The sequence below is a fragment of the Camelus ferus genome, chromosome 20 (genome assembly GCF_009834535.1).
Source record: "Camelus ferus isolate YT-003-E chromosome 20, BCGSAC_Cfer_1.0, whole genome shotgun sequence".
Lineage (NCBI taxonomy): Eukaryota > Metazoa > Chordata > Mammalia > Artiodactyla > Camelidae > Camelus > Camelus ferus.
In genome coordinates, this window is record NC_045715.1 from 19593113 (window position 1) to 19609584 (window position 16472).

Below are 16472 nucleotides of genomic sequence, written 5' to 3' on the forward strand. Positions count from 1 at the left end.
AGAGCTAGCTCTGGCCTCACATGTTCAGCAAAGTAATGGTGGGATGTGGTTATTATATGACCTCTTCAGACAGCCCACCTGGGTTCAAGTTTCAATACAGGTGCTTACTAGCTATGCTTTCCAGAACAAGTGATTCATCTTCTGTTCTCATTTCTTTGTCTGAAAAGGAAGATAATAATTGCACCTATCTCTTGAAATTGTTATAAGAACTATATACTGTGAAGTGCTTTGAAAAGGGGCTGGGGAAGTAAGCACTAGCAATCATTACCCTTCCCTGAAATCTAAGCTCTAATCAGTTTCAAGGGTATAATATTTCCCATAGCTTGCTTTTCTTTCTGTGTGATGATCAAGTGGCAGCTCCAACCAGCCCAAACGCTCCGTATCTGTATCATGGGAAAGCTCTGGCAGGAAGGCGATGAGGAGATTCTGACTTGACAGTAGGTAAGTTACACATTAATCCTTCTCCTACAGCCTGTCAGTTTCCATATATCTTCACTAGTGTTTGGAATCAAACAGGGTCTAGAATCCTGGCCCTGACACAAGTTACTTGAACACATTACTTAACCTCTCTGAGACTGTTTCTTCTATAAAACAAGGATAATATTAACAATTTTTTTCGTGGTTTTTCTGAGATCCATATATTTGGGAATTTTTTTAACATAGTGTCTGGTACTTAGGAAACACTCAGGAGATGGTTACAACTAAAATAATATGAGATTGTCATTACTGGATTGTGGAGCAGAATTTGAATCTCATAACCCTGTAGCTCTTAGTAAATGACTGGCTCTTCGGTGACCAATGAAGGAATAAATGCTTCATGAATATAGAACTAATGGGAACTGGGAAGAAGCGCTTGCCTTTCTCAGTGTAAGAGAAAAGAAGAACCTAGAGAAAGAGGGTGAGGAATAGACATGTTCAGAGAGACAGACAACAAAAAAGAAGAGAGAGTCAAAGGAAAGTATAACCTGAAGAGATTCAGAGATAACGTAGAGTGAGACAATACATTGCCAAGAGAATAAGAATGTGAGAAATCCTACACTTGATGGATGAATAAAACTTGGTGGTTAATTGTTGAGATACAAAAGATATGACAACTACCAAGTTCAAAAGGAATGATGGAAAAAAAATACAAAACCAAAAAAACAAAAGGAATGATGAATTTAAAATAACCAGAATAACAAGGTCCTACTGTATAGCACAGGGAACTATATTCAATATCTTGTAATAGCCTATAATGAAAAAGAGTATGAAAAGAAATATATATATGTATAACTGAATCACTATACTGTACACCAGAAATTAACACAACATTGTAAACTGACTATACTACTATTTAAAAAATTTTAAATAAAAAAAGAAACTACTAAACAGATAACATAAAAAAATAAATAAGATAAAACAAAATAAAATAACCAGAACAGTGTTTTCTTCTCTGAGAGTAAAGGAGATGTGAGCAGGGAGGGACACACATAAAGCTCTAAAATATGGGTATCATTTGTTCTGTTCTTAAATTGGGGTCGAAGGGAGCAGGTGTACCACATGTTTATTTTATTATTCTGTAAAATCCATGACATATTTTATATACTCTTCATTATTCAAATAATTCACAGTTCTTTTAAGGGAAATAAATCTTATCCTCAAGAGGAAAGAAATATACAGGAAGGAATATAGAAGACCAAAAAGGAGTCCTATTAAAAAGGGAATGAGATACAGTTTTTAACACAAAATGGAGACTTTATGATGAAGAGATGTTTATGCCATCCCATAAACTCCCAGGTCCTTTCTGCCAACAAGGCTACCAGCTTGTTTGCCTCCACATCACCTAAATGGCTTCCTAAGAAAGCCATTTCCGTTCTGGTTTTCTCAGAAAACCAGTTCCTTTCTCTTAAGTGCCTGAGTGGCTGCCACACTTCACACCCATCTTTGAGCTCACCACGCGTCCCCACACAAACAATCTGCAGGGGGTTTCCTTGACTGACCCCTCCCAGATTCCTCCTTTCAGTGCAGACTTCCTTCTCTCACACACCTATTATTTTTGCTTTATTTGCTTCCAGTTTTGGTGGGGGAAGGGTCTTGACAGTTTTCCACACCTTCCCCAGCATTGAACTTGTGAACTTCCTCCATCCTCACAGCTTCTCCTGGTGAGGACTGAATCCATCACCCTATACTTTAAAGTTTGTTTGTTCATTGGCTAAGAAAAGGCTTCTCTAGAGTCCATATTTCTACACTGGATATTTTATGGGAAGAATTACTATAAAGAACAATTATTAGCAAATTATGAGTATAAACTATTGATTAATAATAATATTTTATCAATTTTGGATTTCATGTATTTAGCAACTGTTCTGTGTTTACATAAAGAATTTCCTTTTGCTTAGAAAATACATGCTAAAATACAAAGGAGTGAAGGAGCATATATAATCCAGTAGCTCAGAATAAATATAAAAAGAAAAGATAGAACAATAAAAAGTGGCAAATATTAACAATTTATTGATATAGATAAAGAATACCCAAAAGTTTTTTGGACAGAAATTGTCTGTAAGTATGATATTTGTATATAAAAAGTTATTTAAATCTCAAATAGTGAACAGAATTAAGGAAGGAGTAAACAAATTCTTGTTTAATTCTTGAAAGGGAAAAGGCTTTTTTAAATCTTTCTTATTTCTAAGGCCAATACATACAGACTTTGCAGTTATAAAACAAGACAACTGGCAGCCTTTTTGTTCTTATTTTGCCACATTGCACATAAGGTTAAGTTGAAGTTAGTGCTTTTTATTTGTAAAGAATACTCTTGTGCTTAGTTTAAATAAATTACATTTTTTTTAATGGGACAGGATCATCTAGTTAATATCTCTGTGGTGGGGTGACTTAACACAGGAGAAACTCCTTAATTCATACATACTGACTCTGGTGGCTCTCCTACAAATGAGGGTAAAGTAGATAAAACACAATTGATTCTAGAAAATTTATGCTCCAGAGTAGAAAATTACCCTGCATAAATACTCTTGAAAGAGACATTCAATCAAAAGGATTCCTTTGCTAATTCTTTCTGGATACATAAGGGAATACTGAGAACTAGCACAGTATTCAGAACAAAACAGGTCCTCAACAACTGATTGTTGAATTAATGGAAACTAATTAATTAATTCATATTTCACATCAGTTTTCTTTACCTTCACTCAGTAAGTCTGGATACCAGTGTGAGGCTCCATCTGTTTCTGCACATTCATGGTTTCCTGACCCCCCCTGGACAACACCTGACCTAGAGGAACAGGGGAAGAGAAGGGGCTGCTGGATGCTGATGTGCCTGGAGATGCTGGGTTAGAGGAACAGGAACAGACACATCCACTTGGTATGACCTGACTAGTAACGAGGGTGAGTTGTTATAATACACTCTGGACACACTGTTCTGACACCTCATCCCTCTAGGTCATGGTCAACCACAGCTCCCCAGCGGACTTCCTCCTTCTGGGCTTCTCTGAACACCCAGGACTTGAAAGAATCCTCTTCGTGCTCGTCTTAGCTTCCTACCTCATGACTCTGGTGGGCAACACGCTCATCATCCTGCTGTCCATGCTGGAGCCCAGGCTCCACTCCCCAATGTACTTTTTCCTCTCCAACCTCTCCTTCTTGGACCTCTGTTTCACCACAAGTTGTGTCCCCCAGATGCTGGTCAACCTCTGGGGCCCAAACAAGACCATCAGCTTCCTAGGCTGCTCAGTCCAGCTCTTCATCTTCCTGTTCCTGGGGACCACAGAATGTGTCCTCTTGACAGTGATGGCCTTTGACCGCTACGTGGCTGTCTGCCAGCCCCTCCACTACACCACCGTCATCCACCCTCGCCTCTGCCGGCAGCTGGTGGCCATGGCCTGGGTCATTGGGCTGGTGGAGTCTGTGGTCCAGACACCACCCACCCTCCGCCTGCCTTTCTGCTCCCACCGGCAGGTGGATGATTTTGTGTGTGAGGTCCCAGCTCTAATTCGACTTTCCTGTGGGGACACCAGCTACAATGAGATCCAGATGGCTGTCGCCAGTGTCTTCATCTTGGTCGTGCCCCTCAGCCTCATCTTGATTTCCTATGGAGCCATTGCTAGGGCAGTGCTGAGGATTAACTCTGCCACAGCGTGGAGGAAGGCTTTGGGGACCTGCTCCTCCCATCTCACGGTGGTCACCCTCTTCTACAGCTCAGCCATGGCCTGTCTACCTCCAGCCCAAAAATCCCTATGCCCAGAAGAGGGGCAAGTTCTTTGGTCTCTTCTATGCAGTAGGCACCCCTTCACTTAACCCTCTCATATACACCCTGAGGAATAAGGAGATAAAGAGGGCATTCAGGAGGTTGCTGGGGAAGGACGTGGACTCCAGGGAGAGCTGAGGGAGAGCTGCCTGATGTGCTTTCTGAATTATGAAGCACTTCTTCAAAATATAAAAGTTTTATACCTCAAAGGACACAATCAAGAAAGTGAATAAACAACACACAGAATGGGAGATAATATATACAAATCAATATTTGATAAGGGTCTTGTATCTAAAACATATAGAGAACTCTTACAACTCAATAATAAAAAGACAACCCAATTTTTTAATGGGCAATAAGCATGTGAAAAAATATTTGATATGATTTATCATCAATGAAGTGAAAATCAAAACTACAATAAGATGCCATCACACACACTAATTAAAAAAAAAAAGAAGGGAGGAAAAAAGAAAGGGAGAGAAAGAAAGTGCTAGAATGATGTGGAGAATGTAAAATGAGGCAGGGGCTTGGAAAGCAGTCTGGCAGTTCCTCAAAAGTTTAAACATAAGTTTACCATATGATCTACCAATTCTACTCCTAGCTTTATACCCAAGAGAATTAAGGATAATTGTTCATACAAACACTTGCACATGAATGTTCATACCAGCACTGTTCATAATAGCCAAACAGTAGAAACAACCCAAAAGTTCATCAACCAATGAATGGATATACAAAATGTGTAGTAGCCATACAATGGAATATTATTCAGCCATAAAAAGGAATAAACTACTGATCCACATTACAACATGGATGAATCCTGAAAACATTATGCTATATGGAGAAAGCCAAACACCAAAGGTCATGTATTGTATTATTCCATTTACATGAAATGACCAGAATAGGCAAATTCATAGAGACAGAAAGTAGATCAATGGCTGCCAGTACTGAGGAAAAAGGGAGTGACCACTGTGAGGTTTTTCTTTGGGCAAATAAGAATATTCCAGATTTATATAGGGTTGTTGATTGCACAGCTTTGTAAATATACACAAATCCAATACATTGTATGCTTTAAATGGGTGATATTTATAGCATGCAAAATAAGAAAGTCCTAGAGATCTGGTGCACACCATTATGAATATAGTTATCACCACTGAATTATATACTTAAAAATGGTTAAGATGGAGAATATGTTAATGTGTTTTTTACCAAATAAATAAATAAATGATTTTCAGGCTCAGATTGTTTTACAGGCAAGTTCTACCGATTTATTTAAAGAAAAAATAACACAAATTTCACAAAATCTCTTTCAGGAAACAGAAGAGGAGGGAAACTTTCCAGCTCATTTCATGAGGCCAGTATTATCTTGACACTAAAACCAGATAAAAACAGTATATGGAAAGAAAACTACATACCAGCATCCTATGTGAGCAGGAAAATTTGCAACAAAATATTAGTAAATATAATCCAGCAATACCTTTAAAAAGCTAATACAGCAGGACCAAGCGGGGTCCAGGGAATGCAAGCCTAGATCAATATTCAAAACACAATCAATAATCCTCCGTATTAGCAATTAAATAGGTGCTCGCCTTGGCAGCACATACACTAAAATTGGAATGACAGAGATTAGCATTGCCCCTGAGCAAGGATGACATACAAATTCGTGAAACTGTTCCATATTTTTTTAATTTAAAAAAAAATTAAAGAAGAAAGTCACATAAACGTATCAGTAGCTGCAGAAAAGCATTTCACAAAATTCAACATGCATTCATAACAAACAAAAAAACTCTCAATAAACTAAGAACAGAAGGAAATTTTCCTAACTGATTGAAGGCATCTACAAAAAACCTACAGTTAACATGGTTTGGTGCCAGAAAGTAAGGAAATGCTCAAAAATTGATGGGGACATGTCAAAAATTCACAGAACTCAACTTAAAGTCACTCCCAACAGTCAAACATAATACAGTTTGTGTAACAAAATAAATAATCAGAGTAATAGAGAATAAAACAAACACATAGGAAGTCATTACTCATAAGAATAAATAAAATCAACAATAAATAAATAAGTAAATAAATAAGATGAAAGGAATAGTTTCTCTGTTCAGTAAAATTCAAAATAATAAATATGGAAGAAATGATGGAAATAGTTTCCATTAGGCAAACATCCCAGAAATAATTTTTGTAGTCAAGAATTTGTAATGTTGGATGCTAAAATTGGTGGACAAAAGTACAGGTAATTTCTAGGGCAATGGGAATGCTGTATATCTTGAATGGGGTGGTGATTATCCAGGCATATACTCTGGTCAAAACTTATTAAACTATGTACTTAAACATATGCATTTTATTAGATATTAACTGGACTTCAATTAAGATGATTTTTTAAAAAGACATGAGCTGCTGACACATGAAAAGACTTGGATGAATCTCAAAAGAATTATGCTGAGTGAAAGATGCCTGACCCAAAAGAGTACATATTATTTCATTCCATTTGTATTAAGTCCAAAAAGAGGCAAAATTAAACTATGGGGATAGAAATCGTAATTGTGGTTACCTCTGGGCAGGGCTGTGGACAGGTATCAAGGAAAGAGGCAAGGGGGAAGGTGTGGAAATATTCTGTATCTTGACTGAGATCATAAAAATTCATCAAACTATACCCTTAAAATGTGTGTTTCTTATTGTATGCAAATTATATCTTCATTTCAACAAGGAGAAAAGAAACAAAAAATAATGGAGTATTGAATGGTTCCAAAGAGGCTTGAGAAGAAAGGATGGGACACTCAAGGGATGGTGGTAACAAGGGAAAAAATACACTCATACTCCCCAGTGACACAGAGAAGCAGAAGGTGAACTTTTATTTATTGCAAGGAGCACCACTGCCAGCATATTTCCTCTGGATCCTCCCCTCCTTTCTTAACCAGCATTAGCGCCAGTGGCTAATTAATTGTCTGCGGGTTGGAGGGCTCCAGAGTCTTGACAGAATTAATGAGCTTTTCTCTCCATGGGATGGGAATCCTGGGATCTCTCCCTCCATCACCTCATATGCCTCCCTTTCTACCTCCAGTGCCACTAAAAGAGAGGCTAACTCCCTGGACTAAGGAGGGGACGTCATTGGCAAAGAGCTACCTCTAGCCTCATCCGTCTAGCAGGACGATAGAGACCACCTACATTCACGTCTCAGCTCTGGCTATATTACTGTGAGAGAGTTACTTAACCTGTTTGTGTTTCAGATTCTTCATCTGAAAACAAAGATAGAATACAGTAATAGTATTCAGGTCATATGGTTGTTGCAAAGTGCTTTGGAAAGTGTGGCCGCAGCATTAGCAATCAACATTATTACCTGAGACCTAACCTCCAATCCCTTTAGGAGTGCCGTCTCTCCTTAGTTTGCTTTTAGTTCCCACTGTGAGGATCAAGTGGGAGCTGCAACCCTTCCAGCTCTTTGTCATGGAGATGCTCTGGCAGCAAGGCGATGAGGAGATACTGACTTGATTGTAAACAAGATACAAGTTAATTCTTCAGTTTCCACAAATCCTCAACAGTAGAGACATACGGAGCACCAGATTTGGAATCAAACAAGGTCTAGAATCTTAGCTCTGACGCTTATTGGCTGTACAACCTTGAGCAAGTTACTTAACTTCTCTGAGACTGTTTCTTCTTCTGTACATGGAGGATAATACTAACTACCTTGAAAGCAGTGAGAATGCCTGTGAGACCCAGGTAGTCAGGAAATGTTTAGCACAGTGCCTGGTATACAGGAAGTGCTCAGTAGATGGTAACTACTAAAGTAGTAAGGCGGTTATCGCTGTTGGATTGGGGAGTAGTAATCGGTATCTCATTTCCTTGCAGCACGTACTGCACAACTAGCTCTTTGGTGATCAATAAAAAAAAATGCATCCATGAATATGGAATTAATGGGAAGTGAGTAAAGTAGTGCTTGAATTTTGTTACTGTCGAAGGGAAAAAAAGACGAGAAAAAAGGTGATAGAAAAGATGTTCTGAAACACAGAGAACAAGAGAGAACAAAAAGAGAGTTAAAGGGTAATGTAAGTTGAAGAGATTGAGAAATAATATAGAAAAAAATTTTTCTAGAAAAAAATTTTAATAGAAAAAAAATTTACCAAGAGAATAAGAAAGTAAGGGATGCAGAAGAGTATTAGGATCATAGCTGACAGATGAATAAGAAGTGGTTGACTACTTTACAGGGACGGATGATACTATAAAACAACACAGGAATGAATTATTAAAAAAAATAATAATAATCAGAATAATAATGATTGCCTTTTCTGGGGAAAGAAGTGGGTGTGATCAGGGAAGACCACACAGAAAGGCTTCTAAGATTTAAATAGTCAGATACATATAGTAAAATTTTATTTATGTTTTATATATACATAAATTAAAGGAAAGAACACTTATCCCTCAGAGTGAGAAGGAACAATGAGAGGAAGTAAAGAGAAAGAAACAAAAAGAGGTCGTCTGGACAAATAAAGAGATGAGATGGGGCTTTTAAACCCAAAGAAGAGACACTGGAATGGGTAAATAATGCCATCTCATTATAGTCTCTCCAGGCACCTCCTTATCAACTTGCCTAGTTCCTGCCTTTCAACTGCCAGCCTTTCAACTGCCAGCATGGCTCTACCACTGAGCTGGCCCCTTGTACCATAACTCTCCTGTCTTTCAAAACAATAGTCACCTCCTCTAGGAAGCATTCCCTGATTCATCCATTCATATTGCTCCTTTTCTCTACAGTTCACAGTGTCTCATCCTCCCTATATGTTTGCCTTATTTCTCTTCAATTCTTAGGGTCTTCTGATAATGTTCAGTGTCCTCGCCAAAGTTTTTCAGGAGCATGAGCCCATTTTCCCTTCCAGCCTATTAGCTCCTCCAGCATGGACGGACCTCATCGTCTGATGTTTTGAAGCAGATCCCTTAGTTCAGAGGCTTAGAAGAAATTGCTAAAGACACCAGAGTGAGGCATGAAATCCAAGTACATAATATGTGAACCTCAACTGGATCCCATACGAAAAAAATTCTTACAAAGGACATTATTGGAACAATTGACAAAATTAGTATATGGACTAAACATTAGCTAGTAGTGTTGTCTCAATACTGTTTCCTGAATTTGGTGTTTATTCAAGAGACCAACTTGTCTTAGGAAACATATACTGAAATATTAAGGAGTAAAAGGTCATGACTCAAACAACGTACCTCCAAATGTCTCAAATAAAACTTATCATATGTAAATATATTGAAAGAGAATGATAATGCAAATAAGTAAAAATATTAAAATTGATGAATCTTGATAAAGGTTATATAGGAGTCTTTAGAACCACTATTACAACTTTTCTGTAAGTTTAAACTCATTTTAAAATAAAAAGCTTTTAATCACATTTGAATGAAACTGCCGAGCATTGTACAAAACCAAAACTCTGTTTAAATGCCCCAAACTCAATATGGTGCACTTTTACTACCAATTGCATCTTATATGAAAATACAGAGCTGAAATTTCAGCTTTTCATTTCCAAGCCTCAATTCTTATGGAACTTTTACTGATATAGAACCAGATAATAATCATTTTTTGACTGATGTATTTTTTCATATTTTCCACATTACACATAATGGAAAATTGAAATTAAGGACTTCCATTTGCAGGGGGTTATTTTTTAGTTTAACAAATCATAATTTTTTATCTTGTAATAACCTTTAATGGAAAAAATATGAAAATGAAAATACATATGTATATGCATGACGGGGACACTATCCTGTACCCAGAGATTGACACAGTTTGTAATTGACTATACTTCAATTAAAAAATCATACTAATTTTTTAAAGATTAAGGTTACCCATTGATCTCTTTGGGGATTGGTTCCCTATACATGGAGAAGAAATCTCCACACTCCACATTTCTGTTGCTGGTGGAATCCCCTGCAAAAGTGTGAAATAAATAGAACATGAATGATTCTAGGAAACTCATGCCCATCACTAGAAAGTAAGATTAATTCTCCAGAAATTCTTGTGATCAGAAAATTCACTCAACCCACATTTCTTTGAGTTCCTTCCGTATATAATAAAGGGAAAATTTAGCAGGATCACAGTACTTAAAATACAATAGGTACTCAGTAAATGTTTGTTGAATTAATCAAAACTAATTAATTAATTCATATTTTGTATATCAACTTTCTTTGCCTTCAGCCAGTAAGTCTGAGGTACCAGTGTAAATCTCTGTTTTTCAGCATGTTCATGGTTTCTTGACTCCCCCTGGACAATATCTGACCTGGAGGAACAGGGGAAGAGAAGGGGCTGCTGGATGGTGATGTGCCTGGAGATGCTGGGTTAGAGGAACAGGAACAGACACATCCACTTGGTATGACCTGACTAGTACCCAGGGTGAGTTGTTATAAAACAGGTTGGGCACACTGCTCAGATACCTCTCACCCTCTAGGTCTGGGCAGGAACAGGTCATGGTCAACCACAGCTCCCCAGTGGACTTCCTCCTTCTGGGCTTCTCTGAAAACCCAGGACTTGAAAGAATCCTCTTTGTGCTCGTCTTAATTTCTTACCTTGTGACTCTGGTGGGCAACACACTCATCATCCTGCTGTCCACACTGGACCCCAGGCTCCACTCTCCAATGTACTTTTTCCTCTCCAACCTCTCCTTCTTGGACCTCTGCTTCACTACAAGCTTGTGTCCCCCAGATGCTGTTCAACCTCTGGGGCCCAAACAAGACCATCAGCTTCCTAGGCTGCTCAGTCCAGCTCTTCATCTTCCTGTTCCTGGGGACCACAGAATGCGTCCTTTTGACAGTGATGGCCTTTGACCGCTATGTGGCTGTCTGCCAGCCCCTCCACTACGCCACCGTCATCCACCCCCGCCTCTGCCGGCAGCTGGCGGCCGTAGCCTGGGTAATGGGTCTGGTCCAGTCGACAGTCCAGACACCACCCACCCTCCGCCTGCCCTTCTGCCCCCACCGGCAGATAGATGACTTTGTATGTGAAGTCCCTTCTCTAATTCAACTCGCCTGTGGAGACACCAGCTACAGTGAAATTCAATTAGCTGTGTCGAGTGTCATCTTCCTGGTCATGCCACTCACCCTCATTCTTATCTCTTACGGAGCCATTGCCCGGGCAGTGCTGAGGATTAACTCTGCCACAGTGTGGAGGAAGGCTTTGGGGACCTGCTCCTCCCATCTCACTGTGGTCACCATCTTCTACAGTTTAGTCATTTCCGTCTACCTCCAGCCCAAAAATCCCTATGCCCAGAAAAGAGGCAAGTTCTTTGGTCTCTTCTATGCAGTAGGCACCCCTTCACTTAACCCTCTCATATACACCCTGAGGAATAAGGAGGTAAAGAAGGCATTCAGGAGGTTGCTGGGGAAGGACTGTGGACTCCAGGGAGAGCTGAGGGAGAGCTGCCTGATGTGCTTTCATTGAGAGGATATTCTTTATTCTTATGTGAACAAGTTTGAGCTGTCTAGTCTACAGCCTTCCCTATACCTATCCAAGCCACTACAGTAGGTCATGGTATGTCTGGGGTGTGTGTGTGTGTGTGTGTGTGTGTGTGTGTGTGTGTGTGTGACAGACAGACAAAGACAGAGAGAGAGAGAGAGAGAGAGACCAGAACTTGGGTAAGAAGAAGTAGTATCTCTAAATCATAGCTAACACTCAATAATATTATTACACCTGTCCACTTTTACTATTTAATCCCCATGTATTTATTTTATTTTCCATTCTATTTTTAACTATCTTCGCCTCAACTATAGCTTCCCCAAGTCCTCCATGTTCATTTCTGGTTATATAATCTCTCTCCAACTGGTCACCTTGTCACCACCTCTTTATTATTATTTCTGATTCCTACCATGTCTTCTTTCCTTCTTCATCAGGGTGCTTTCTCTCTACTTGCCTGAGGAAGGTTGAAAGGGAGCTGAAGCCCAGAGAATTTAATGATTTATCCAAGAACACATAGGAATTTGTTAGACTAAAACTAGATGCTGAGCTTTGAGAACAAAGCTGCTTTCTTCTCATCATCGAATGTGCATCAGTAGGATTTATATCCAATTATCAGATAGAAAGCTTTACTTCTTCAGTCTTAGGGGTCCCTAGCCACACAGCTGGCCAGGAATCATAGCACCATTCTTTCCATTCCTGAAGACCTGTTCCCATTTCTAGAGTTGATTTTTCTCCCCTCACCCCACCAAATTTCAACCTCTTTATAGACAGTGACCATTAGAAGTCACAGGTCTGTTCTTCGGCTGCAACACAGTGGATAACAGCTGTCCTGCATTCATCTTTCAGTGGGATTCTGGGGTTCTGACCAGCCTCTGATGGCCAGGCACAAAAATAAAATCAGGTTGCAGGTGACAGTCCTACAGCAAAGTGTGGATGGAGGAGGACCTAGAAAGGAAGACAGGGAGCAACAGCATGAGCCCCAATTTCTACGAACTCCTGTTCCCACCTCAGTGTTTATCTACACCCATTACCTTCTTAGATCCTCAGTGAATGGAACAGAGAATTAATGGAGAATACAAAGAAAATCTGCTTAGAATTGAATCATTGCCTCATCCTTCCTCTTCCCATTGCCCCCTCCCTTCAGTGGCCAACATTATCTTGATGCCAATCCTGACTTCATGGCAGGAGAGCAGAGAATCTTGACCTTAAGGCCATTGATAAAAGAGCTCAAGAATAATGTTTATCTACTGGTGCGTCTCTAATTTGTATCTTAAATGTTGAAGAAAATTCAATTAAAAAATCAACCTAAGAAGGAATTTTATTCGAGCCAAACTGAGACAATTACATCCCAGGAGACAAACTCTGAGAAGTTCTGAGAACTGTTGCACCCATTCAAAGTCGAAGGCACAGTCATATATGTTTTCAAGACAAAGGATCATACAACAAAACGAGCTCACCAAGGAGACATAGTCCAGTTAAGCAAGTACAGAGCAAGCAGCAAGCCACCAGGACCCCACACAGAGTTGGGAAAGAACTCTCATTTTTTGAGAAACTACATTACTAGAGTCAGAAGAAAGGGGAAAAATGATCTTTGTGGTCAAACAGACACTCCCACCTTTGAGGAGTTTTGGTAGCGCAGATGCACACTGCACATTAGGGAGGGAGGATGGAGGCTCGAAAGGACACATGGAGAGAAATTTATCTTCAATTTTTTCTTGTCTTTCCTTGCCTTAGCATATAAATTTTCTTTCATCCCCACATGAACCTGCTTCTTCTGCATTTCAATCACCACATCTGGTCAATTTCTCTCTGTAACAGCTCTCACATGTATCCACTCCTCTCCATCCCCACTGCTTCTATCTTTCTTGAGTACCGAATGTTCCTCATTTTTATGGTAATAACCTCATCACTGTGTATCAGACAGAATAGAATAGTTTATGCTGTGATAACAACACCAAAATCTCAGTGACTTAAACAGCAGGAGTCTCATTTCTTGCACGTCCTGTATGCCCACTGCCAGCCATCCAGATAGCCGTAATTCTCACTTCAGTATGCAGACTGACAGAACAACCATTATCTTGAACATTGCTAGTGGCTGGGCAGGAGGAAAGACTAAGTGTTGCAAATGGCCATCTGGCACATATAGCTTCTACCCAGAAGTGACATGACACTTCAATTTATTTTTCATTTGCAAAAGTAAGTCTTATAGCCACAGCTAACTGCAACAGGAAAAAGAAATCTACAATATGCTAAGAGAGAAAACCAGAGATATTTGATGGAGGAGGAGTAATTATTCTAAAATACAAATTTGACCATATTACTCCCTTAGCCAAAAAAAAAAAAGAAGACTCTGCTATTAAACATATTAAACACAGATCCCAAACTCCAAGATCAGGTTCCTGCTTTTCTGATTTTACCAGCTCATCTCTCATGACTCACCTGGGATCTTGCAAGTGCCTAAAACTACCTGAAAAAGTCCTTGAACCTTGCCAAGCTTTCTGTCACATCTAGCCTTTGAATATGCTATTCTCTCCACTTGGGAGGACTTTTCCTCTCCAACTCTCCTTCACACAAAAAAAGAAACAACGTGGATTTGTAAGAACTCAGCATAAGAACCACATCCTCCAAGAAGCCATCTCTAACTCTCTTCCGTCCTGCTCTGAAGCAGATGCTCCTCTCTGTTCTCCCCAGATCTCCCTGTATAAGCACATCTCATGAAGTAATAGAACATTCTTTTAGTTGTCTACCTCCCCCAGGAGACAGGAAGGGTCTAGAGGCTTGCTTGTCTTTACATTCTCAGTGCTGGCTCAGTGTCTGGCATGGTAGGTACTTACTGAATATTTTTGTATGCATGAATGAATTTATGAGTGTGTGAACAACGAAATGAAGACAGAAAAGGGGAAGTAACAATTAGGGATCACCTGCTATATCTTACTGTGCAAGACATTTTCAAGTATGTTGCCTCATATAATTCTCCCAATATTTTTATGGGGTATGAATCAACATCCAAATGTGTGTGTGTGTGTGTTACAGGCAAGGTGTATGTTAGAAGCAAGGAAGCGGAGAGATTTTTAAAAAGAATAGAGGAAACTTCAAGGAGCCTTGGTATGAGTGAGAACAAGGGGAGGTTTGAAGCCTAAGTGTAGGCAGGACTATACTTGGATGGCAGGTCTTACCTGGACCCCTCCCCATGCACTTTTCCCCGACTTTGTAGAGGTGAGAAAACAGCCTATGAGTGCAGGGAACCAAGCCTGGAGGAAGACTGCAGCCTGGTGGACAGGTAGACAAGAACTGTTCTCCCAGGACTGCGAGCATTCAAAGCCCGCACCATCACGCACATCCAGATGACACTGACACCCATCAGCTGATGCTCACCATGCCCCGCAGGCTCCCGCTGGACTTCCAGGGTCTCAACACTTGGGCAAAGCAAAGACTAGGCACCTGAGGTCTCCACTTCCAAGCAGAATGTATCAACCATGTCTATTGTTTTCTGTAACCTAATGGTGATATCTGGGGTCTTGTGGACACTGGAGGAACTCCCTCCAGGAACAGCTTATTCCTAGGGATAGTAAACAGTTCACCCTGAGCATATTTGTTTCAAATACAAACCAACCAATTCAGAGCTCATACCCCAAGAACCCCCTTTATCAAGCCCTCACACTCCGGGCCACCATCCACCTGCCCTAACCTCCCCAGGGCCAGGTACCAGACAACTAGAAACAGTCCCAATGTCTGAGTCCACTGAAATGCTATAAACTAGCCAGTTCTAAACCTGCTTACTCTGTCTCGCCCATCTCTTTCTGCAGAAACCATGTGAAAGGCTCTTGTCCACAGCGCCCCCTCCTCTCTCTGCCTGGGACCAACTTTGGTGCTTTCTCACATGGCCCTTCATGGTGTGGTGTGCCACTTCCTCTTGGGATCTATGAATAATAAACTATCTTTTCAAAGGCCATCATTTTCTAAACTGTTGGTGTTCAATTTGTTTCAATTAACATACTGTATTTTAAAACACAGGGTCTGAGAAGTTGGTCGGTTACCCCTTCTGGTCAGTTAAGGTAAGCCTCCCTTATAAGCCTCACTAACCAGGAATAGAAATCCTCACCCACAAACTCACTGAACATCACATTGTTCCTGACTGGCCAGACCCTGGGGTGGTGACAGAGAACCTGCCTACTGGAGCTGCAGATTTCTAGCACGCAGCTACTGCTGGAGGAAACCTGAAATCCCCTATCTCAGGGGATTTCCCGTTCATTGAGGACCTGAGTTCAGAGAAATGATGCCCTTTCAAGAAATATAAACACAAATCTGGACTCTGGTCATCTCTCTTTTTTCCTCCTCTTCCCATGTGAAATTACCTCCCTCCAAGAGGCAGAACAGATCCCGACTCCCTGGATACTTTCATTTCTGACCAAAAATGATTTTTTTCTTAGGAGTTTCACACATCCTTGCTTCTGAATGCAGTACCAGAATGGACATACTTGCTTTGTGTCATAAAAAAATTCTCTTAGAGACAGAATATTCTCACCTTATTTATTCTCTAGCAATACCAAAAGAAATCAGACAAGGAGCAGAATTAGGCTGTGGGAATTTTTGAAATGTTAAGGAGATGGAGTAAGTGTCACAGAAGCCCAGGGAGTTGTTGTTGAGTGAAAAAAAAAAAAAATCAGCTCTCTAAAGACTACTTAAAGTATGATTTTTTTTTGATAAATTGTAAAAATAATCAATATAATAGATAAACAAACAGAGACAGGGTACTTTCAAATTCAGGGTATGTTTGTTTTTGAGGTAGAAGAAAAC

The 16472-nt window shown here is 40.0% G+C and overlaps 2 protein-coding genes and 1 non-coding gene across 3 annotated transcripts; all 3 read left to right on the forward strand.

Moving 5' to 3' along the window:
• Nucleotides 1-6: 6 nt before the first annotated feature.
• On the forward strand, nt 7-6020 carry LOC102511301 (olfactory receptor 2H1). Its single transcript, XM_032462628.1, is given in 3 exon segments — nt 7-441; nt 3184-4197; nt 4199-6020. Coding segments are annotated over 2 exon segments (939 nt in total). The 5' UTR covers nt 7-441; nt 3184-3432; the 3' UTR covers nt 4373-6020.
• LOC116658406 lies at nt 5813-5915 on the forward strand. The gene has a single exon (XR_004313786.1). It is a non-coding gene; the product is annotated as a U6 spliceosomal RNA (small nuclear RNA).
• Nucleotides 6021-10457: 4437 nt separating the features above from the next.
• LOC102511079 (olfactory receptor 2H1) lies at nt 10458-11883 on the forward strand. The gene is given in 2 exon segments (XM_006195410.2): nt 10458-10912; nt 10914-11883. Coding segments are annotated over 2 exon segments (969 nt in total). The 5' UTR covers nt 10458-10690; the 3' UTR covers nt 11661-11883.
• The last annotated feature ends 4589 nt before the right edge of the window (nt 11884-16472 follow it).